Raw genomic sequence first — 25,949 nt, 5'->3', positions numbered from 1 at the left:
TGGTCAATGATCAAGTGAGTGATTCATAGAATTATGCCACAGGGTCACCAGAAATGGGCTTCACACAAAGTACTCACATGGGTTATCAAACTTGGGTCGAGTAACGAGTGAATACTTTAACCACCAGGATACCTCACCACTCGCATTGAGTTTCTACAGCTTATGTCGTCAAACTCATTTTATGATGACACTAACACAGATAATGATATTCAGTGTTCATAAATAGTGTAGGACCCTACGACAAACAACATTCTGGAGAATTCTACAACCCATTGAACCCAGTGTGCGACTGTATATTTCACAATGACTTTGACTTCACTTGTCACATGTGACACATCACACTTGTTTGCTGTTTAAAAAAATTATGTTTCTTAATAATTTCAAAGCCAATTACAAGAAATGTTAAACCTGAAATGTGTGTGTATTTTGTATTCTATGGGTCATGTGAATTTTCAGTGGGTCAGTCAGACTTTGAAACACCATTTGTGAACACTGGATGCTAACAAGGAATCCTGACAAAGGCAGACTGTGCATGATACAATTCATATCTCGTTGAACGTTGGTGCTTTAGTGTATTGTTTCACAGATGACAGATTCTCATTTAAAGTTTTGGCCAATTGGAACACCCAACCACACCAAATTGAATCACTCATCTTCATCTTTTGACAAGTCCAGTTCTTTTTTGTTTCGGGAGAACTCATCCTTGAGTGACAGGTTAAACATAGAATACATTGGATCATCTGTCACTTCTTTTTCTATTTTTAAAAACTTGGGTACGTCTAAGCGGCCAGCTGACGTTGTGTAGGTCTCAAGAAGGATCAACCCTTGGCATCTGCATCAAACGAAAATATGTAGTGAGTGAGTCATAGTACTTGCGGCAATATAATGACGGGAACACCAGAAATGGGCTTTACACAATGTACCCATGTGGAGAATCAAACCCTGACCTTCAAGATGATGAGGGAATGCTTTAACCACTAGGCTACCCCACCAGCCAACAAGATATGTGGGTGAGGTGGATGATTAACAACAGTGTAAGTGACTTCAGTCTTACACCACTTTCAGCCATCTTCTAGCAATATCACAGCACCAGGCTTGGACTTCCCATATTGTACCCAAGTGGGGAGCTGAACCCAGGTCTTCAGTAAACATGGTAAACATGACTATAACACAATAATTTTAGTCCTTACTTTTCGGGACACGGCTCGTCGTACACGTCAAGCTGAAAGTACTGGTTCTGGTAGAGGAAACAGTGGCGTTTCTTGTACACTGTGGCATGCTTGTCATCACGCTGTGCCAGCAGAATCTGAAACATGGCGGCAGGACAAACAGTTGAATGACTAGTCTTAATCCTGTATTCCTTTCGATCTGATGAAAAGGAAAACATCATGGCATCTCGAAACTAAAATGTGTTAGTCACTTAGTGTAGATCTAAATTTCTTCACAAATGATCAATAAATCTGACTAACTGTTCAACTCAATGAATATCCCTACCATGCCAAGAAGACAAGTTATAAGAATAACTTGACATTAAATGTGGCAACTATATCGCAGAATCACATGGTCTCAGGAATTATGTCCATAAAAACATGAAGCCATACAAAGCAAGGTGAATTCTAAAGACGAAGACCAAGTAATCCTTCGTTTGTTGTATACCCTCCCATCACTATCAAAGTGTTTCAACTTAATCTGGGAGGAAAGAAAATTCGGGAGGCCAAAGGTGTGCAACTTGACACTACTGTTTGGAATTATACACCAAATCTACTATCAGTTATCAGAGGACATTGTGGTGATCAATCATAATCAAAATATATTCATAATGTAAACAACAGTTTTAAGGGGTTTCCCCAGAGTTTTTCAAATGAATGTTAATGTAATTACAAAATATTTATCAGTATATCTCACTACGTTCACAATAGATGTAAAATTTATTCAATGACAGGCTGAAGTAATATTTATCATAGTGATGAATATGAAATTATTCATATTATCATTATTATTATTCATATTATTCATACAATACATATAACTTACCACTGTTGAGCACGCTCAAATTTGTCAAATTAAACAGTAAGTCTATTTCATTCAAGTTTAAAACTTTAAACGACAAAATTCTGATTCATAAGTTTTTAAAATCGACAATTATTACTAATCCTTCTTTCGATGGATTCTTGATCATGGGAACACCACTACCTGACTCAATGTGTCACCCTAGATGACAATGTTTCTACAGAGGGTTGAATCCAGACAATATGCAAGATGAAACATGCCAATCACTAACAAGACATAACATTGTCTTTTCGGTCATCACTCACTGGTCTCTAGAAACTGGTTGCTGTCAATAACACCCACAGGACTGACAGTCATGCCAGATTACAGACAGTAAGGCTGTAATGATGCCTTGAACTACTGATGGATTGCAATTGTTGAGTCTCCGACAGCAACTAATCAGTGTTAGAAATGAAAAACTATTGTGCATTGACAGTATGTGTGAATAACGAGACTTTAGAAATTGACTTCTGTTGATAAATGCGCAGCGCCAAAAACAGGAAGTACCAGATTCTTTCCCTTTGATTAAGAGTTATCCACCCCTGCTACCTCTGAGCTATTCACTTAATCTGGGTTTCAAGTTTTCTTGTCAGTTATCAAAAGAGACTAAAACTACCTTAAATTGTTATTATTTCATATAAACTACACACTAATTTGGGAAGTGACTTCAAATGGAACAAATCAAGGAGAAAAAACTATTGCAATTGTACTGTAATTGACTCTTGCCATCAAAGTAGTTGTTTCCTCTTGATAGTCACCCCTACCAGCCAGTAACCCTGTTTACTCAGACCCCACATATACGGAAACCCCACCTTGCGGATGATTTTTATGTGAAACGAAACTTGTTCACAAGTTTGTTCATTAATTATACTCGCTTAACCCTAGACTCCAGACTCGGCTGGTGAATTTGCAAACCATTCCCACCGATTTCCATTGAAAAATTATCCATTTATCCAGACGGAGAGATCTATGCAACCTGCATGTGTATGTGTGATGTCAATACCGTTTACCGCAAGTCTATGTGATTTCATTCTTAATCTATCAGAGTCTTTTGATGTGAATTGATTAATTACCCATCCAAACACTCGGGACGCATGTCACTCGGGTTGTTCTTAAGGATTTTTCGGCTGTGAGAACATCTCATTAGTAACGAAAACACATGTTAAGTAGGATTAAGGTAATCTACACTAATTGTACTGTATATAACACTTATAACTTGACCCCTGCTATCTGTCGCAATGCAAGTTAAAAATAGACTGCCACGTGGTCTAAGTCATGTGATCCTGTCCCGAAGCTTACTTTCTGCAGACAGCATAAGTTCGACGAGATATATATGTCATATGTTTTTAGGGCATTTAAAATTAATAAAAGAATATGCAATTGGCAAAACAGAGATTTTTTGTTATCGATTTACGTGCTTCATCTAACTTGACACCTGAAACTCCACATTCTACATGATTACATCCGAGACAACCTGACAAATGGTAACCTAAGTTCTGTTTTCCATGTATTATCGGCACACTTAAATGTTATTGTTAATGATGAGTCACTGTTATTACTTTTGACTGTTGATTTATTGATATATGTACATGAAAATGTTTTGCTTTCATTTAATTTTCAAGTTTTGTTTGTTTGATCCAGTTAACTGGACGTTTTGGATACATGAAACCAAAATGTCTGGATAAATGGGGTTCGACTGAAATTCTATCAAGTTTGTTGTAGTTGGTTTCTGTTTGCTGTTTAACGCTGCACTCAGCAATTTTCTAGTTATATGGTGACATTCTGTCAATACTGCAGACAATCCAATGATGAACAGCATGAGCACTGATCTACATAACTGGGATACGATGACAACAAAGTCAGCCAGTCTGACCACATCAGTCCCATCAGTCGTCTCTTGCGACAAGCATGGGGTGCTGAAGACCAGTTCTAACAAAGATGTTCCTGGATGATGTGTGAGTGTGGTTTAAAAATATCCTAGTCATAAGGTGTATTATGAAAGTGTACCTCATAATCCTTGGCTGTTATGGGCATCCTCAATTCAACACTCTGCTTGTTGATCTCAGGCCGCCGGATCGTGTGAGTGTATGTCCAGTTAGCTGGGGATGGTGACAAATCGAGTTGAGTGAAGATTATCAGATTGGAATATATCAGGTTAATCCATTTTGTTGATTCCAGTGTATGTTTGACAGCAGGAAAATGAAAGGAATATACCTGAATTCAGACCAAAGACTTTTACTTTATTTTAAAAGTGTCCGACAGTGGTGAGTGAGGTGTTTGACAGTGATGTGTGATGTGACATTTACCGCCTTGTCCCCGACGCCTGAGCCTCGCCTGCATCTTCCTGCTGGGAGTGACCAGGTAGTCATGGACAACCGTGAACGTCTGATGGTGCGGGAAATCCTGAAACAAGGGCACAACCTAAACATCCTTTTGAAAATAGCACCATCATTATTAAATATATTACATATCATATATTACATAGTGTTCACCTTGACACAACAATGAGCTTAAAAAGCAAAGGACAAATATATAAGTATCAGGATAATGTTATAAACGTTTGGAAGTCTGCTCCCTTCATATCTTTAAACTACAGGAAACACTACATCTTTCCTCTTGCTGACTGATTACTGCTGATTGTGTTACTGCTGGTGAATACACCTGATATGGCTTACCTCGGCTCCAGGCAGACGTGAAACCAGGAACTTCCTCTTCCTACTGTCTGCAGCGAGTCGGTCATCTGCATCAATACCCATCCTGTTGCACACAGCCTGAAGAGACAGAAGGAAACAATACCATCACACACCAACATTGCATTTTACACTGTAACCTATACTGTAACATTACATCTGTATCAAAGGAGACTGTAAATAATCAAGTCTGCACCAGACAATCCTGTGATAATATTGAGCTTGCAGTATTTACAACGACTTCTTCGAAAGTTCAAGCTTGTAGAGTACAATAAATCACTAAGTTGATACTGTCTTTTATCTCAACCTGTTGAAACCAAAAGGGAAGCATGTTCATAGAGTTTGGTCAATCATGTAAGGTGGACATACAAACATGCTCCAGAATCCCAACATTTAAAAAAATATATTCAAAAACTTACTGCTATCATCATCGTCAGTTTTGTCTCAAAATCCACTGTGTTGTCAATGACATCATAATACGGATGTCCAACCCACGCCTGGAAAAAAAAACAGCACTGTTGCCATGGTCACTACATCAGGAGCCGCACGAAAGCACACATTATGATACAAGTATGACACACACACACGTAAGCTATGACACACACATGCTCTAGCTGATACAGAAAACACATGCACATACATTAGCTGTGATGCTGTCCAGCTGCCGAGCACCCTCCAGATCTTCATGACGTGTCTTGTGTCCAGCCACTGTGTAGAAGTCCTCAGCACCCTTAGCCGCTGACACCATGTGTATAATTTGGTTATAACGGTTGTCCCGGATGTCAATCTCATTCCAGTTGTTCAGCTGTTTCATCTTCTCCCAGTCTTCTTTTTTCAGGTCTAAAGAAAAAGCCATGTCAGATATCTGTCAGTGATTTCAAGCTGAGCGCTAAATGCAGACAACTGATTTTGTTCCATGGGTAAGCAGACCCATGCATCACACCTCTATCAAAGAACATCATGAAGACTGATCTCACAAGCAGAACCATCCATCACACCTCTATCACATATCATCAGGACATTCCTCTTGGCCAACATGGACTTTGCCTCTATCACAGATCATCATGAACACTGAACTCACAAGCACACCCATCCATCACACCTCTATCACAGATCATGAACACTGAACTCAAAAGCAGAACCATCCATCACACGTCTGTTACAAATCATCATGAATACTGTACTCACAAGCAGACCCATCCATCACGCCTCTATCACAGATCATCAGGACGTTCCTCGTGGCCAACATTGACTTAGCCAGCTCGATATAGTTGTTCTCAATCTGCATATATCTAAACCAATTATGCCCCTCTCAAGGATCAGCACAAATATTGCACTCAAAAGCAGACCCATTCATCACACCTTTATCACAGATCATGAGCACTGATCTCATAAGCAGACCCATCCATCACACCTTTATCACAGATCATGAACACTGATCTCACAAGCAGACTCATCCATCACACCTTTATCACAGATCATGAACACTGATCTCACAAGTAGACTCATCCATCACACCTCTATCACAGATCATGAACACTGATCTCACAAGTAGACCCATGCATCACACCTCTATCACAGATCATGAACACTGATCTCACAAGCAGACTCATCCATCACACCTCTATCACAGATCATGAACACTAATCTCACAAGCAGACCCATGCATCACACCTCTATCACAGATCATGAACACTGATCTCACAAGAAGACCCATCCATCACACTTCTATCACAGATCATGAACACTGATCTCACAAGCAGACTCATCCATCACACCTTTATCACAGATCATGAACTCTGATCTCACAAGCAGACTCATCCATCACACCTTTATCACAGATCATGAACACTGATCTCACAAGCAGACTCATCCATCACACCTCTTTCACAGATCATGAACACTGAACTCACAAGCACACCCATCCATCACACCTCTATCACAGATCATGAACACTGATCTCATAACCAGACCCATCCATCACACCTCTATCACAGATCATGAACACTGATCTCACAAGCAGACTCATCCATCACACCTCTATCACAGATCATGAACACTGATCTCACAAGCAGACTCATCCATCACACCTCTAACACAGATCATCATGAACACTGAACTCACAAGCAGACCCATGCATCACACCTCTATCACAGATCATGAACACTGATCTCACAAGTAGACTCATCCATCACACCTTTATCACAGATCATGAACACTGAACTCAACAAGCACACCCATCCATCACACGTCTGTCACAAATCATCATGAATACTGTACTCACAAGCAGACCCATCCATCACGCCTCTATCACAGATCATCAGGACGTTCCTCGTGGCCAACATGGACTTTGCCAGCTCTATATAGGTGTTCTCAATCTGCATCATGGTACGGATGATGTTCTCTTGCAGCTTGAAAACTGAAGCATAGCAAAGAGGATGGTAAATACACAACTATAAATATGAATGTTTTCGATGAGCATGGCAAATATGCATCAGATGATAATAGGTGAGTAAAAAATTGGGCTATCACTGCCTAGTGTTTCTTTGTTAAATGACACACTCAGCAATATCCAATCCAGTCTACACAATCAAGACTGGATCAATCAATCCAGTGATCAACAGCATGAGCATTGATCTATGCAACTGGGATACAATGACGTGTCAACCAAGACAGGAAGCCTGATCAGCAGATCCTGTTAGTTGCCTCTTGCAACAAGCAAGAGTTCCTGACGATCAGACTTTCACAGGCTTACTGTCCTGTTCAATAGAAAGAAAGTCTAATGTTGATATTCAATTCGGCATGTAGAATGGATACCTCATGCCTCTGTTTAAATTATTTCTAAATCCCCTTCTACTTGAATACTAACGTGATTGCTGTCACTTACTTTCATTGTTCTTTAGATCTGGAAATGTCACACCACCACTGAAAAAACAAAAAAAATAAATATGAATACTTTTGAAAAAAGGATTATTTCCTCAAAGCCATCATACAGCAAGTTAAAATCAAATTGGCAATATTTCAGCCATATCATGACTACAAAGCAAATATGAATGTGGACAAAAGCTGTCAGTATTGCCAAAGAAACTGTTCATTTCTACCTTCACCCTTACAACCATTCAGGGAATATATAAACACTACATTGTGAGGAGGTGTCCTCACAAAAAGGGCTTACCTCAAGAAGATCATTGCAGCCTCCGGACACCGGAAGACCTGAACAGAGAAAAATATTATCAGATAAAGGAATGAGATGTGGGGTTACATTTCAGATGTCAACATGGGAGGTCAAGGACGGGACCAGTACAAGCACCAGGTTAAATGTCAAACAAAGGTCAATACTAGTGCAACATGAAGCAACTTGTCTGTTGTGTGTCATCCACCAGTGATATGGGCATACTATTCAGTCATATTTGTGGAGGACACAGTTCACATACATTTACATGTACAAATATGTTATTATAGTTAATTTGTCATGGCTCTTTCATGGCATGGGTTAGGGTAGCCTAGTAGTTAAGTGAGTGAGTGAGCTTGGTTTTATGCCGTACTCAGCAATATTCCAGCTATATGGAGGCGGTCTATAAATAATCGAGTCTGGACCAGACAATCCAGTGATCAACAGCATGAGCATCGATCTGCACAATTGGGAACCAATGACATGAGTCAACTAAGTCAGCAAGCCTCACCACCCGATCCCGTTTGTCACCTCTTACAACAAGCATAGTCGCCTTTTATGGCAAGAATGGGTTGCTGAAGGCCTATTCTACCCTGGACCTTCATGGGTCCCTGGCAGTTTAGTGTTCACTCATCCTGCTGAAGACCCTGGTTCCCATTTCTAGTGTTAATAGCAGTGGTATATGTGGAATATTCTAAGGAGATCCAAAACTAAACTCAAACATTCCTTCAAATACTCTAACTTATGAATAAACCACACTACCACTTTCAGGATCTTTCAGTTTTTTCTACAAGTTTAGCTTTCTATGAACATAAGTGCTTGTTGTCACTATAGCATTAAAAACTCATTAAAAGGAATGTTCAGAGCTTAATGCCAATTTCACCTTATTACTAATTATTGCTAAAACTTTAGATATACATCCATAAAATTCTGGCAACAGCTTGTAGATACAATCCATACAAGGAAAAGCAAGTTGAAACAGAACCAGTCTGAGATGTAACGTGTACGAGAGATGGCCAATCGTCTCTTCTTCGCGAGAACCAGCCATTCTAAATAATTCAAGAGGTTGAATTGTGTCCATTCAAAAAAGGTTTGGCACTTTAATGCTAAAAAATAGATCGAAATGATTCTTTCAACTGATTCCTTCAATAGCTAGGTCAGGCTGACCTCTATTTCAGCGATAAAGTGCTGATAAGGTGTAACTGAGAAGTAGATGCTTAGTTATGCAAGAAGATCTGGATTAGAACTGGTCCCAATTTCTTGAAACAAATTTAAGTCTGAGTTTTGACTTGAAAATACATTTCTCTGAATTTACTGAAATTGATATTAACCTCAAAAATAGTAGACAGTTTGATTTTTGTGAATATATTGCTTAAGATGTTTGGGAATTATGTATTTTAAAAAATGCACTTGAGTTACAAATAAAGCAGTTTCAAATTGTCAAACTCAGTTTGAAATATAAGTAAAAACATGTTTTGAGAAATCGGGGCCTGGTCTTAAGCAACCCACACTTGTCGCAAGAGGCAACTAATACAATGAATCACTAGATCGTCTGCTGGAGATATGACTATTTATATACCATCACTATATGGCTCAAATATCGTGAAGTGTGACGTTAAACAACAAACAAACAAAATCTCTCAATTATGTCCATTCAATAAATTAAAGGCTTGATAATTTAAAGCTCAAAAATAGATCTAATTGATTCTTTCGACTGATTGTCACACCCATGAAAGTGCCATGACAGATTATCTGTAGTAATACATATGAACTGTGTCCTCCCCAAATCATTCTGAACTGTATGTCACTGTCAGGTATCCAATATTATTGAGGTGTGATGGCAAGTGACAAACCATGGAACTTCATCAGACCACCCAACCCTTGTAGTGACTTCATTCAACATGTTCAACAACTCATCATCGAGTCCCATTAGCTGATTGGCCGTGTTGAGATGGTTACCATGATAACAGGGGCTTGTATAGACCCACTCAAAGGTACTCGGCCCTAAGTCTGCACCAAATGTCAGAGAAATTTGCAAAGCGGAAAAAAAACATTCCCATATCATACCAATATAGTAGTACAGAAGTTGCATAAGAGACAGCTAGGTGAAGCTGACCTCTTTTTCAGTGAAAAAGTGCTGATAAGGTGTAACTGATAACCAACAGAGAAGTAGAAAGTTTCATGCTTAGTTGTACATCACTAAATGCAACGATTTTACAATGAGAAAAGACACAAAAGACCCTTGGAAATTTAACAAAATATGTGCTTTTAAAAAGTCCCAGTTTTAAACAAAACAACAGTATTTTCCATGAAAGCAATTGCCAAATATTAACAGGGCAAATGAATATATTTAATACTACACTTTCGTAGATGAGTACAGATTCTTGCACTTTTGTTGGGTTGAGTCCCATTTGGGATTTGAACCCACACATTCAGAGTCAGCCACCTAATCGCCAACACACAAGGTCAGACATCGACCCCACTCAGTAAGCTTCCTCAAAAATGAAGTTAAACAGCATTTTCCCTAATTTTCTTACCAAGGGTCATGATTTGGAATCAAACACATTCCAGATATAAAAGGTTTTTTGATATGAGTGTATTACAGTTTCTGAAATCAGTTAAGAGGTTCCAGGAATCTCAATTCTATTGACTGACCAAAGCTGAAAACTAACAGCAGAAAATCAACAACAAAAAATATTAACGACAACAAAGTCTGCACAAAAAACATTCTGTAATAATGTTTTCTCACTTTCAATCCAGCTTTATCTGCCATTATCAATTATGCCTTATTTTGAAAATAACCAGTTGTGGTTCGGTAGCCCAGATGTTAAAACATTTGCTAGTCACACCAAAGACCTGGGTTCAATTCCCTACATGGGAACAATGTGTGAAGCCTATTTCTGTTGTTCCCAGCTGCCATATTGTTAAAACCTGTCTAAAACCACATTCACTCACTCACTCACTCAAATAGTAAGCATATTTCTACCATGAATAATTTGTAGCATGTTACCATGGCAACTTAATGTTCCCAGTAGCTTTAAGTTATAAGTCTTCCCACACAACAACAGCTGGTGCACATGATAATCTGTGCAAAGACTACAATAACAAACACATAAAACAGAATCAGCCATCCTGTCTGTTCCACATTGTGCCAAAATCTAGAATTTCACATATTTACCATGGTAACACGATAATGTGGAAATACTACATGCTAGTTAATTTTGATGACAGAATTATTTATTCCTAAATGTGGATGAAAAATATAAACAATAATTCAAACAATTCAAATCTTCAGTTATGTTTGCTGTCTCATATTTAGTATTATTCCTGACAACACATTTTTCTCCCTGTAATTCAGCAAACTTACATGCGTATCATGGTACTGACTGGTATCTTACATCACAAAATGTATCACGACATGCATTACGATATGTATCATGATATGTATTACGATATGTAATATCACTGATATCAGGTTCCAATGATGACACAACAATTAGTAACTAATCATGAAGCAACTCACAAAAAAATCTAAAATCTGTTGTTCAAAACAGTTCTTATTATTTATTAAGATTTCATTCCTCACTTTAGATTTTCATATTTTTAGCATACAACAAGTGTAATTTATGGAGCTGAGTTGGGGTTGAGCAGTGTTTGGATATTGTCACACCACAGTGAGCCATGCTGAGTGAGGTGAAAACTTGAAGTTAGATGTTTACCACAAGACCATGAGAAGATGGACCAAATAAGTCTGCAATGTCTGAGATTTGAGCCAGTAATCACAGCTTTATGGCAACAACTCTGTTCAACAAAAAGTGTCACCTTTGATGACATATAACCAATAAGACTTCGGGGTAGCATAGTAGTTAAAGCAATCGCTTATCACGCTGAAGACCTGGGTTTGATTCCCTACATGGACACAATATGTGAAGCTGATTTCTGGTTTCCCCCATTGTGGTATTGCTGGGATATTTCTAAAAGCTGCAAAATATCTTACTTGTTCACTCATTCCAATCTTGTTAACTTCCCCTCACCCCATCATATCCGAACACATACCTTCCATCCTAGGTTTTCAAAGAATGTACTGAGCCGTGCCTGGCCTGTAGTCTTCCCTCCACAAGGACCTGTACCAGAATAACAAAAGGGATCATCTTTACACCACTTACAGCTGTACATGAATGTGTATACATGTCAAATATTACATACATGGATTTTAATTTTCAGCAGATCAGAAACTTTTCGTGACTTTGTTTACTTATACAACTTTATTACTTACTTATTACTTACACAAAACCTAGAAACATAACAAGGAGAAAGCAAGAAGTAATCGGTATCATTTTCACACAACACTGAGTGACAACTCACTTGTAAGATGACACAAGTTACATAGAAATATATAGAAGAAAACAACTTACACCAAAACAACACAATTCTGTTAGCCAGTTGTCATATCTACATAATCTTTCAAAGCAAACAAGTGGCTGATTGTGTGAGCTACTAAATATGTCACAATCTGAGGAAAGAAAGCAAGTGGCAGTGAACATTTCAGAATCTTTGTACTCTAGTACTGTAGGTATACAACCTTCAGCAAATATTTGGATAATTTGGTATTTTGTTCACCAATACTGGGAATCTCTCAGATGGTGATCCTTTGCTTACTGCCAGCAGAAATAACAGGGCCGTACTTGTTCATCCTAACTTTCCCTACAAAGGCCAATGGCCCATATTGCTAAAGTGCTGAATCGGCACCACTCGAAGCACTCATAAAATGTGAAACATTATCCAAAAGCCTAGTTGGGTAGCCTGTGCTTGTTATGACAAAGACCTTGATTCTCCCACATGAGTACAATGTGTGAAGCCCATATCTGGTGTCCCCTGTAGTGACATTGCTGGAAGATTGCTATAAGAGGTAAAAAAATTAAAACGAAGTATACATATACTCGGTGAGAATTTTTTATGTCTACTTCTTTATATATGATCCTTAAAATTAGCTGACATCCACAAATTCTCACCTTTATCATGTTTATGTGAATCAGTTCAAAATGTTGTTCAGGTGGTGAGGTAGCCTTGCAGTTAAAGCATTTGCTCCTCGTGCAGAAGACCCTGGTTTGATTCCCCATAAAATGTTGTTCAACCACTTACTCATTCTATAATAGAGTGTCTATACAAAGAACACTGTAACATACATATAACTGGTACGTACACCATGTTTTCAGTACTGATATCTTCTGATAACTATTACCTTACTCATGAAACTATCATTATTGTATACATAATTATAGTATATTTAATGAGAGTTTCTATATATCTATATTCATATTTAGAACTCATTGATGATGAGTCGTCATTTGAAAAGAACAAAACTGGTAACATGCTTCTCAAATATCAGGTCATGTCAAGAAACTAACAGAATACTGGCTGTCAAGCAGTCCGCAGTTGCCAGGCTGAGCGGTGTTCGGGCGTCCTATTTCATCATCACAACGGGAATAGCGTAGATTGAAAACACGTGGTCACGCCGTAAATAGATTCCCGCTAAAGCATACCATGTGTAACCTATATTATGCAGAAGTAGCATCACAACTGAACATGCCCCTGTGTATCCGTTAATAACCAATTTATCTTTAATAAATGATCGTGAATAAAGCTATACATACCACCGGTCAGAACAACTCTGTAAAACTTGTTTTTGTTATCGGTGAAGTCTCCAGACATCCTAGCGGCGAATCTTCTGAAGGTCACCTGCGCTTGATGTCTGTAAACATTCCTAGCCAAACACAGTCCACACCATGCACTTTCCATTCATGCCTTTATTGTGGCCGGTGTAATGTCAACATTAGCTACCCATGGAAACTGTGTACTACATATGAATACTATTAATCATTTTAAAAGTAGTTGTGCCACATGCTACACTCTTTTGAAACACAAGTAGAACTGATTTTAGAAAAGCTGAACGCTGTATACACTGCAACGTTCATGATAATGAAACATAACGTGCCACAAAATGCATTGGTTATATTATATCACAGGTCACCTTTCCAGTAGTTTGTACTTCCGGGTTTTTTGTTCCGAACTGAATAATCCGCTTCGAATGAAATGTATTTATTATAAATATGAAACTATTATTGCTACCCAAAATACTGTATTGTAAATAATTATACAATTTAATCATTATGTATGTCGTTTCCATTTTTACAAAAATATATGAATGAGTTCAACTGTTTTAATTGACCAATGAAATTCCTCGAATTTGACAGCTCTCTCTACTGCATCAGGTTGTTGAATGTTGATCGAGGGAATGTTTGTGTAGAAGTATGAGATGTCCTGACGAAGTCTGGAAATTGCAAGTATCCTGATAGCGTATTGAGACGCCAGGATAACACGACACAGAAATACATGAAAGCTTAAATAGATCAAAATCTGAGTACAAAATGGCATCAGGGGGAGGGAGTTCCAATGGAAAAGGAAACGATAAGCGTCTTGAAGAACACACAGTTGAGGTAAACAAACTCCTATATGCATAGATATGATGCGGAAATAATAAAACATATTGAAAAGTAAACTTCCACAAACCTGCCCATGTACACAGATCATAACATATATTCCATACACTCAAAGGCGACTGTATAAGAGAACTCTTGAAGGGTAATTATAGTAAGGTGGTTCGAATATAACTGCTGTAAACATCTCCATAGGACTCACTCTTTGATCAGTCAGAAAAAAAGATGATTTTCTTATAAATTTATGGCTTATTAGAGCTAGGGGCTGTTGTATGTGTTTTCGTAATAGATTCCAAATTTAGGCCATAATGAACCTACCCATATTAAAACAGATGGGACATGAATAGTGTTATTGCCACTGAAACAACATTATATACTTACTGAGTGGTGCAAATTTAGATCACCATTTTTGTTTTGGAAACACTATTAGACAGCCTATACCTGCCCATGCCATTGATCACTGGATTGTCCAGACTCGATTGTTTGCAGGCCACCACCATATAGGTGGAATATTGCTGAGTGGTGCATATAACTAATCTCTCTCACTCACTTAGTAGTGACAAGACAGTGTCTGAGTTCTTTACAGGGAGCACTACAGAGCTTTGTTAGTTAAAATAGGGGCATATTTGATTTCATAATGAAGTTGATATCTGTCAGTACATAATATGCTTTTCAGGTTATCGAATGAGCTCACTGTTGTAAGTCATGGTGGCGAAGTGATGATTACATTTTACAAGGAAGTATTGGTAGTTCACAATGCTGTACAAAAATTTATTAGAAATGGCTACTAAATTGGATGGGTATTGGATGATTAGAGCACATGACCTGGAAGATCTTGTGGATCATTCATGCTATAGTCCATTGGTTTGTCTGGTGCAGGATCAACATACAGCTGATATTGATTGTCATGATGCTGTCTGCATACAGGGAACTTCTTCCTTAGCCTTGACGTTTAACTATGTCAGGATGCCCAGAAACTGAAAGTGAAATTTTCAGCATAATGTTTCAGTGATGAACTTTCACAGTATCTCCTTTTTGCACACAGTCAGATTCATGTGAGCTCCCTTTAGTGATGCTGAGGCAGTAGAGCCCCCAAGTACAATTACTTACGATTTATAAATTAATATGTCTTGAGAGCTGTCTTAAATGACAGTTGAGTTGCTACCATGGTTACAGTGTCATTTTATTGCATTCTACCCAAAAGGTGTGGATTGTTATTCATGCTATGAACCACTTATTTGGATGTTTCAAACAGCCATACAAACATCAGTCAGATAATAGATATAGTTAAGATAAAACTGACATCAACATTCATGATACCTTATAAAGGTGTTTCCTAAGTTTGACCATGTTTACCATGTTGTCACAATTCTGGAGGATGAAATGTGCTTATGTTTCTTATCTTGTTGATTATTATCAGATGAATTGCTCAAATTGTTTGTTGTAAACTGACGTTAATGTTGTTACTGTGTTGTTAGGAGAATAGTTCACTGTCAATGCCATAATGGTGGTGTCTGACTGGACAATTAACAGCTGAACATACCAAGCCAATAGAACTTTGGCACAGTTGGCTACTGGTTTGATACAAATGGCTAAAGTCACAGAGTTTCAGTGAAATAGAGAAGTCATTGCCCACTACTGTACTGAGCTACACAAATAAGGGAACACTACTTCATGGTAATATTCCTTTATCCGTCATCAGATTTCTTCCCACAGCACTGTTCAAAATGTGGGATGAAAACTGGAATATATTAAAGGAACACTTGATTTTTCCCATTTTCCCATGCTACTTTATTTGATTCTGTCAGTATATGCTTCAACAAGCTGAAAGAGCTGCTAGTCAGACTCAGTACTGGCAGTTTGCCAGCATCCTAGGACTATTTAATTTTGATTGCTTGATCTTGTTATATTACATATATTATATGCAATTGTAGGACATAATATAACAAATGGATATATCTTGAACTGATTACTATAATAACATTTGTGGATTATGTTTATGTCCCCTGTTGTGATGGTGGTATGTAAGTTACATTCACTGACCATATGTGCAGCATGTACCATTACTGTGGGGTCTTATTATCTGGTCAATACAGAGTTATTCAGTACTCCAGACTCCTCATCTGTTGAATGAGACTGAGCATGAAATCAGATTATCCTGATCTTGCTGATGGAGATGGTAAAACCTTTTGAGTCCAGATAGTTTTATTTTGTTTGATGATTTTGCTTGTGACCTTTTTCAGTGTTTCCTGATGGAATTATCTGATACCATTTGAAGTTGTTACCATGGTTACCTTGTACTTGTTTCCTTGGTAGTACTTTGTTATATCTAATATAGTGGCATGTGATATACAGTTTGCAGTGCATAGGTCACTGACAGAGCTCAATTTGCCATCCGAGTAACTGGATGAATGACCGTGTCCTTCCCACATCATTGCCACCAAGTATCAACAACCCTAGTCACACCATTGTCACCATGCATCTAGACCCTGCCTCACATCATTTCCACCAGGTATCTACAACCCTAGTCACATCAATGCCACCAGATATCTACAACCCTAGTCACACCATTGTCACCATGCATCTAGACCCTGCCTCACATTATTGCCACCAGGTATCTACAACCCTAGTCACATCAATGCCACCAGGTATCTACAACCCTAGTCACATCAATGTCACCAGGTATCTACAACCCTAGTCACATCAATGTCACCAGGTATCTACAACCCTAGTCACATCAATGTCACCAAGTATCTACAACCCTAGTCACATCAATGTCACATCAATGTCACCAGGTATCTACAACCCTAGTCACATCAATGTCACCAAGTATCTACAACCCTAGTCACATCAATGTCACATCAATGCCACCAGGTATCTACAACCCTAGTCACATCAATGTCACCAAGTATCTACAACCCTAGTCACATCAATGTCACATCAATGTCACCAGGTATCTACAACCCTAGTCACATCAATGTCACCAGGTATCTACAACCCTAGTCACATCAATGTACCAGGTATCTACAACCCTAGTCACACCATTGTCACCATATATCTAGACCCTGCCTTACATCGTTGCCACCAGGTATCTACAACCCTAGTCACATCAATGCCACCAGGGTTGCCAGGTATCTACAACCCTAGTCACATCATATCTAGACCCTGCCTCACATCATTGCCACCAAGTATCTACAACCCTAGTCACATCAATGTCACATCAATGCCACCAGGTATCTACAACCCTAGTCACATCAATGTCACCAAGTATCTACAACCCTAGTCACATCAATGTCACATCAATGTCACCAGGTATCTACAACCCTAGTCACATCAATGTCACCAGGTATCTACAACCCTAGTCACATCAATGTACCAGGTATCTACAACCCTAGTCACACCATTGTCACCATATATCTAGACCCTGCCTTACATCGTTGCCACCAGGTATCTACAACCCTAGTCACATCAATGCCACCAGGTATCTACAACCCTAGTCACATCAATGTCACCAGGTATCTACAACCCTAGTCACATCAATGTCACCAGGTATCTACAACCCTAGTCACATCAATGTCACCAAGTATCTACAACCCTAGTCACATCAATGTCACATCAATGTCACCAGGTATCTACAACCCTAGTCACATCAATGTCACCAAGTATCTACAACCCTAGTCACATCAATGTCACATCAATGCCACCAGGTATCTACAACCCTAGTCACATCAATGTCACCAAGTATCTACAACCCTAGTCACATCAATGTCACATCAATGTCACCAGGTATCTACAACCCTAGTCACATCAATGTCACCAGGTATCTACAACCCTAGTCACATCAATGTACCAGGTATCTACAACCCTAGTCACACCATTGTCACCATATATCTAGACCCTGCCTTACATCGTTGCCACCAGGTATCTACAACCCTAGTCACATCAATGCCACCAGGGTTGCCAGGTATCTACAACCCTAGTCACATCATATCTAGACCCTGCCTCACATCATTGCCACCAAGTATCTACAACCCTAGTCACATCAATGTCACATCAATGCCACCAGGTATCTACAACCCTAGTCACATCAATGTCACCAAGTATCTACAACCCTAGTCACATCAATGTCACATCAATGTCACCAGGTATCTACAACCCTAGTCACATCAATGTCACCAGGTATCTACAACCCTAGTCACATCAATGTACCAGGTATCTACAACCCTAGTCACACCATTGTCACCATATATCTAGACCCTGCCTTACATCGTTGCCACCAGGTATCTACAACCCTAGTCACATCAATGCCACCAGGGTTGCCAGGTATCTACAACCCTAGTCACATCATATCTAGACCCTGCCTCACATCATTGCCACCAAGTATCTGCAACCCTCCAAGTTGCCATCATGTATCTTCAACCCATCTCACATCATTGCCACCAAATATCTTGTGCAACCCTCTTTATATCATTGTCATCAAGTACCTCTCATCATTGCCAGCAAATATCAGGGGTGGGTGATAATACCAGTTAGCCATTATATTGCAACATGAACTTCACAATATGATATATTGCGGTACACTTTTCGTGAACTGGTGCACCTGATGCGATCAGCAGATTCTGTGACTATGATTTCTAGTATGAGTGATGAATAGTCAGTGATGAGGTATTATCTTATTATTATTATACATCGATAGTTTTGAGAATGTTTACTGGTCATATAATTGCACTTGTGTGACCTTTAAACCATATCAATACAAACATTAGATTAGTACCAGCATTTGTAATATTAATAATAAACAAACCAAAATGGCAGATGCTGCTGCAGACATTTTCTTCTTGACTTCAGAGCGCAGTCTTCAGTTTGGAAACATTTTCAGTTGATCTCTGGTACAATCACATCTAGGTCATGACAGTGACACTGGCCGGTGGCATTTGAGAGAATAATTTCAATAACTTAGCCGTGTGTTACACTTTCACGATGTATTGCAGTATACTACATATATCACACGTCACATCATTGCCACCAAGTATGTACACCCTACCTCACATCATTGCTACCAAATACCTACAGCCCTCGAGGGCCTCCTTGCATCATTGCCACCAAGTAACTACAACCTACCTCACATCATTGCTACCAGATACCTACAGCCCTCGAGGACCTCCTTGCATCATTGCCACCAAGTATCTACACCCTACCTCACATCATTGCTACCAAATACCTACAGCCCTCGAGGGCCTCCTTGCATCATTGCCACCAAGTAACTACAACCTACCTCACATCATTGCCACCAAATATCTACAACCCTCAAGTGCCTCTTTACATCATTGCTACCAAGTATGTACCACATACTTAGTAATACAAATCTCTATGACACTGACTTCGCTTTGTTATATGACTGTGTTACTTGACATTCATCATGCCAGTCTCTGGATTGTTTTGTCTTGTCTGAAATTTATGCAGTTTGCTGTCTCATAGTTTACTAATTGCCAAATATGTTAAACAAGGTAAACAAAAGCTTCAACTCAACCAGTCCATTCCAATGCGTGCTAAGAGATTTGGTTTACTTATTGAGGCAGAAATGTCAGTGTCATCACTTAGCAATCATTGATGACTGTAATGAATTGATGACTGATGATGTTCTTAACTCACAAGAAGTTTCTGAAGTTTGGGTGTTATCAATTGGTCGATGAATGATAATGATACAGTGTGCAGTCCATCATACTTGTGGAAGGTGAACTTAACAACCAGTTGCAAGTTGTATTTGCTCACTAGTAATGACAAATGTCAGAACAAATTTGCATGATTCCTCTTCCCTAATTGCTTGGAATCATCCGGGTTCATTGCTTAAAGCAGGGATGCGATGCTTTCGTCAGTGCTTGTGTAGCTTTGCTGTGTTGATGATGCATCTGAGTCCAGCCCCACTGTCTGCTAGACTTGAGCAGTGTTGATATGAAAGCGATCACTGATGAATCTGAGGCCAATTTCGCAGTCTGCTAGGCTAGAGCAGTGTTGATAGTCCTTACAGACCGGTTCGTAAGACAAGCATTTTTTGGGTGAAAGCCATCATTACTGATGCTGCAGACTATTGTTACTGGTACACATTTCCTAGGTCAGAGGGAAACGTTACAAAACCATTTCCCATTCGCAATTATGATCAGCCCAAGAGTAAACATGACATTAGAATCCATATCCTTATATTACGTCATGTATACAGTGATACACTGGTTGCATTTTGAATTTATATTTTTTATCCCTCATTGGGCTTGTTGAATTGATGTGATATTTTGGATTACAATTTGAAGGGATGTTTCTTGTTTCGTGGATTTTTTTTCTCCTTCCTCTAAAGGTAGGAAGGAAAAAAATCTCAGGTCAAAGTGATATTCCTTTTTAATACTAATAGTATTTTACTTTTGGCAGTTTATGAAGTGTATATGGGGCAAAAAACATTCTAAAAATGTTTTTCTTTTAAGTTTACATTTTTGGTGAATAAAAACAGGATGTATTTTGAATGGGGAAAAATTCATTTTGATAGGATTTTTTCTTCTCCTTGGAGCCATTAAACAAGAAAAAAATTGGTCTGGCCTTGCGTACTAATTCTAGTGTCAGTTTGGCTGTGGCGTCCCATCTGGAATTCCAACCAACGCTGAAAGTGAGGCTCCTAATGACAAGTATAACTTGGGATGCCTCCTATGGTGAAAAGCTATGAATAGTCAATGCCTTTTAGAATGATGTCAGATGTTATAGTTGGGATTGTGTATTCATAGTTTTCTGTCATTGTAAGCCATCTCAATTTGAACATGTCAGTGGGGAAAATACGTACATGACCTGGACTACGGGGTGTCTATTCAGTTTTAGTTGAAGCCTTGGTAGCTGAATGGTTAGATCACTGACTTATTGGTTTGGGTTTTAACCCTAAATGACACACACCACCAAAAGTACTACAGTTTGTAATTTATGAAAGAAAGCGTAATCCTAAGAATGATATTTGGCATATCTGACCGCTTTCAAAAAGGGACGCAACTCTAATATTATCAGAATTTGTGGTTTTAGACGTAGTGTGATCCTAAATATAATATTTGTCACATCTGACTTTTTTCAAAGAGGGACACAACCCTATCATCAGAAACTGTAACTGTAGAAGAACATGCAGTCCTAAATATAATATTATGCAAATTAGACCTCTTCCAAAAAAAGGACGCAACTGTTACAACAAACAGTATTAAAATATGTAATTTTAGTGGAAGTGCAACCCTGTGTATAGTACCACATCTGAGCCTTTTTGAAAAGGCATTATGTATTCATGGGTCCTATTTATCCTGCTGATGTCTAGATGAGAGTAACTGATAAGTTATAGCACAATGAACTCAGTGATATATTGTCATGCTAGGACTAATGCTTACTTGATGGCCTGCTAGCCATGGTAGTAATGCAAAGCTTTAAAGTCCCTGTATTTTTTAATTATACACTTATGTAGAATTTAGGTCATAATTCTTAACAAAGTGCCTGATGCTTGAAAAATATGAAAAGTACTATTTTGTATTGAATTTTTTTACAGTTCATATTTTTCCTTATCGTGACTCATGCTATACTGTTCAGATCATGAGTCAGGATGAGTGAAAAGTATCAAATTTATCATAAAAATTACATATTATCCACAATTCAGAGGTGTTTTCACATTAAGTTTGTTGTTTAATGCCACACTGTTATTCCAGCTATATGACAGATGTCTGTAAACAATTGAATTTGGACTAGATGATGTAGTGATCAACGACATTTCACATTTATTAGTAACATAAGATTCAATGAATGGATTTTAAACTTAATAATTAGTATTAAAACCTTATTGTCTATACAGGGCCGGTTCTCAATGAAATATAAGTCTCATCTGATAACATTGCTTATATCCATAACAGATCTAGGAAAACAGTATTTTATCTGTGGCAGTAGTATACTGTTGATAATCAGACAACTTGTCTCCATAAATGTCTGTCAGCTGTTTTCTTGATTCCTTTTCCAGAGTTGCAAGAATAATTTATTTAGTGCTCTATTTTTTCCTTTGATCTTGTTCATTTACAAGTGAAATGTGCCACGTTGTTGATCTTTCAGACCTTGAAGTGTATTAATCCTTTCAGTTGAGTAGCACTGTTGCATGATAAATTAAGTTGCCGACTTGGGATGCAAATTTAACTATTTGGCCGTCAAATTGTGTAGAACATTCACATGAGATGTTAACACTTAATTTAACTCAGTTTGATGTGTAGCTTTGTCCATGGTTATGATTTGCAATCAAATGAAGACTTTACCTAATTTGTTACAAGATTTTGACTCTTGCTCGTTTATAAGTTTCGATTCTAAAAACATATACTCATCATTATGTTACCAGTGTCCCCAGTGAGAAATTCTGTTAGTGATCTTGATGGTGGTCAGTTTTAGGGTGATGACATAGTCTAGTGGTTAAAGCGTTTGCTCATCACGCCGAGGGCCTGGGTTTGATTCCACATGTGGATACAATGTTTGAAGCCCATTTCTGGTGTCCTCTGATGTGATATTGCTGAAAAATTGCTAAAAGCGGCATAAAACTAAACTCACTAACCTTCCATACACGTGATAATTTGTGGACAACTGGTCTCCCGGATGTTAACTACCTGACTGAATAAAAACTTTGATGACTACAGAATGGATAATGTACATATATCATGCATTCAAAGATGCATCAGTGAAAGATAAAAGGCGCTGATTATACTTCATCAGATGACAATGTGCTCATTTTGTATTACGTCAGAATGTGTTGGCGTCACTGTGCTATTCTAGTCTACCGCCTCAATTGAACACTTTCGCATAACGTCACAATGTAAATGATGTCACAATGCATGTCAGATTTCATAACCTTGTACAGCCTCCTACAGTAAACTACTCCGTTGCATCCCATTTTTAGGTTGGTAGTTGCGTCACTCAGGTAATCGCTGGTGGAAACATTACATTTATGTTTTCTGAGGGATATGACATCTCAAAATTCGTCTGCCCGACGAAGGGCAATCAATGAAAGACCAATTAAAAGGAACAATTTTCAACTAGTTGTATATAAAATGTGTAGGAAGCTCGTCATTTTGCTGATTTCTCGATGTCACCGAAGACATGCCGAATTGTTGTGTTGCCGTCAATTGCTCCTTGGGGTTGGGTGAAGGTGTCACTATGCACAGATTTCCACCAGACCTCGCAGTTTGTGCTTAATTTGGTTGTTGGTGTGTGGAAAGCGAGCGTTGTGGAAACCTGTGGTATATACTAAATCGGATGGTTCGCCCCCTCCCACGCTTCCTGGATAGAAAATGGAGTTCAAGTTTCACTGAGTTTGTAAAATTTGCATGACAAAAAGTTTGCATGACACAACCTGTGACATAACTTAAGCGAGGTCGGTGTCAAAGTATAAATACTGCACGATAGATTTCTTCACTTGCTAAATTTACTTGGTTTGTAACGTTCACTCACAAGTATGTGAACACTTGTCAGTATACGTCTTTATACTTGGTCTCATAAGCCTGATTACTTTATAATCATACTTATATGCATTTTGAAACTTAATAAAAAGAAGCGATCTGCGAATGTATAGCAGGAATGTCATATGTAGACATTTTATAGTTTGCCTATATGAATCATAAGTCACACGCACGCCCTAGCGTATGTCGTCTGCATCGTTACACTTCACAACGAAAACAATGATTCTGTTGAAAGCTATGAGAACTTAATAAAAACAAATGCAAATATTAAATTTAAAGTTATAGGAGCAGTGTCAGGCTATTACCTTGTTCGAGGAATGAATCGATCAATATCCACTAAAACGAGTGATATATAATTCATCTGCAGATTTCCCAAGTGATGTGTCTTTTAACAGTCTAATATACGGAAACATGATGTATTGTTTCAGGTTTTTCACATTGCCGTATAGTGTCATAGGTCACCCAAGATAGCACACTTTGCAACTACATGTAATTGTAAAGGTATAAAAAATAAATAAAAAAGGTATTTAGTTAGCCAATATTGAACAATCAATCAATGTATTGGTTAATCCTTTGAAAAAAGGGTGTTGTTTTTACATAGACACAGACATGACAGAGTGTACTCAGTAAAGATTAGTAAGTGCACATACATAAACACTACCTTTTGACAAATCTCCCATTTAAATCCGCATATAAGTAATTAATCAATCAGCGTGTTTTCGGTTAATTCTTTGATCAATCCAGACACAAGAAATGCCAAATGGGGACCTTTGTCAGGTAATCTAAGTGGCGTTACCACTAATTATACCTGTTATAAATTCATTAACTGAGCATCAAGTGAATGATGACAAATACCATGTTGGTTTATACCATCTAACACAAGAGTACAACCAAGTGACACCAAGTGATTTTGACAGAATCGTCTATGAAAACAAGGGTTGTAACTCGAAAACTAGGCAAAGCAGCAGACAAAACTAAATGATAGTAGATTGTGAGAACATATAGCTTTTTTCACAACAGCTTTCGCGATTTCAGGTTTGTACGAGCCTGTAAATGAAATAGTTTAACCCTGCATAGGCCCTCACATCTATACCTACTATTATGTCATGGAGATCTGATCGGTTGAAATTTCGTTTGCGGTTGAGAATTGTGCACTGTTGTCAAAAAGGTTGATTTAAGGTAACTAAAGATCGAAATGAGCAGTTTTAATGACGGGGTTTTATTTATAACAATATCAATGAGTGATTTTTGCATTTTCACCCAGTAGAGTATATGTGATCTTTAACAACAAACAACTGAGGTCACTGACACTCTTTTTACAAATTTGGACATGTCGTAGGACAACACAGATGACGTCACAATTGAGAGTGATGACATTCAACCTTAACCTTGGCCAGTACGACCATCCACCATTGCATTCAGTGCTCAGCATTGCATTAGAGTTCCAGTCAATGTTGCCATTGCTGTATGTTGAAATTTTGAAATTACAATTGTTATGATTGGCAAGAGAGTGCATAATGGTACAGGTGCATGTGATGAATGTGAGTCATAAATATCATCAATGATGAACCCAGGTTCAAACGAGACGCAGGTGATTGAAGTTCAAAAGCTGAGCTACTTCCGCCAGAAGTGCGAGAAAGATTTTACGCCGCTTTTAGCAATATTCCAGCAATATCACGATGGGGGACACCGGAAATGGTCTTCACAAGTTGTACCCATGTGGGGAGTCAAATCCAGGTCTTTGGTACGACAGGCTTATGCTTTAATAACTGGGCTCTGAATCGTGCATCTAGTGTGCTTTTTTTTGACACATGATGTATTTGTATCCCAATGGCATAGCTTGTTGCTCTTGATGTTGCTCATTTTTGTTGCAAAAAAACAATGTTGGATGGGTTACTACAGCAACAGATGACCTTCAAATTATGGGTGTGTTTAATATTTTTGTGATATGTCCTTTTGCCATAATCAACATGTCTGCTCTAATATGGTATATTTGTTCCCCAGTGGATGAATTTCATTGATCATTATCAACACCCTGAGGAGT

At 38.4% G+C, this 25,949-nt stretch overlaps 2 protein-coding genes across 2 annotated transcripts in view; one reads left to right on the top strand and one right to left on the bottom strand.

Moving 5' to 3' along the window:
- Positions 1 to 424: 424 nt before the first annotated feature.
- Positions 425 to 13,746, bottom strand: LOC137281329 (TRPL translocation defect protein 14-like). Its single transcript, XM_067812507.1, has 12 exons — positions 13,566 to 13,746; positions 11,968 to 12,035; positions 7,915 to 7,952; positions 7,627 to 7,664; positions 7,024 to 7,158; positions 5,380 to 5,579; positions 5,159 to 5,236; positions 4,725 to 4,820; positions 4,356 to 4,452; positions 4,057 to 4,148; positions 1,191 to 1,306; positions 425 to 832 (listed from the first exon to the last, which is right to left on the bottom strand). The coding sequence occupies exons 1-12, from the start codon at positions 13,708 to 13,710 to the stop codon at positions 646 to 648; spliced, it is 1,290 nt and encodes a 429-aa protein (XP_067668608.1). The 5' UTR covers positions 13,711 to 13,746; the 3' UTR covers positions 425 to 645.
- A 435-nt stretch (positions 13,747 to 14,181) lies between these two features.
- LOC137294780 (E3 ubiquitin-protein ligase TRIM37-like) overlaps positions 14,182 to 25,949 on the top strand; it is a 68,535-nt gene continuing 56,767 nt past the window's right edge. Inside the window, exon 1 of the mRNA XM_067825894.1 lies at positions 14,182 to 14,408. Within this exon, the coding sequence (XP_067681995.1) occupies positions 14,340 to 14,408 (69 nt within the window). The 5' untranslated portion in view covers positions 14,182 to 14,339. The remainder of the gene's footprint in view (positions 14,409 to 25,949) is intronic.

Source organism: Haliotis asinina, chromosome 1 (genome assembly GCF_037392515.1).
Source record: "Haliotis asinina isolate JCU_RB_2024 chromosome 1, JCU_Hal_asi_v2, whole genome shotgun sequence".
Classification (NCBI taxonomy): Eukaryota; Metazoa; Mollusca; class Gastropoda; order Lepetellida; family Haliotidae; genus Haliotis; species Haliotis asinina.
The sequence above is the reverse complement of the archived record's forward strand: the minus strand, read 5'-3'. Positions and strand labels throughout refer to the sequence as shown.

Bases quoted from the DNA above. Each gene is read 5' to 3' on its own strand.
- LOC137281329 (XM_067812507.1), bottom strand. From the start codon at position 13,710: ATGGAAAGTGCATGGTGTGGACTGTGTTTGGCTAGGAATGTTTACAGA. The intron at 5,237-5,379 runs GTATGTGCATGT...TTTTTTTTCCAG, and splicing joins TGGACAGCATCACAGCTAAT to GCGTGGGTTGGACATCCGTA. The intron at 4,149-4,355 runs GTAAATGTCACA...CACCATCCCCAG, and splicing joins CAGGCGTCGGGGACAAGGCG to CTAACTGGACATACACTCAC.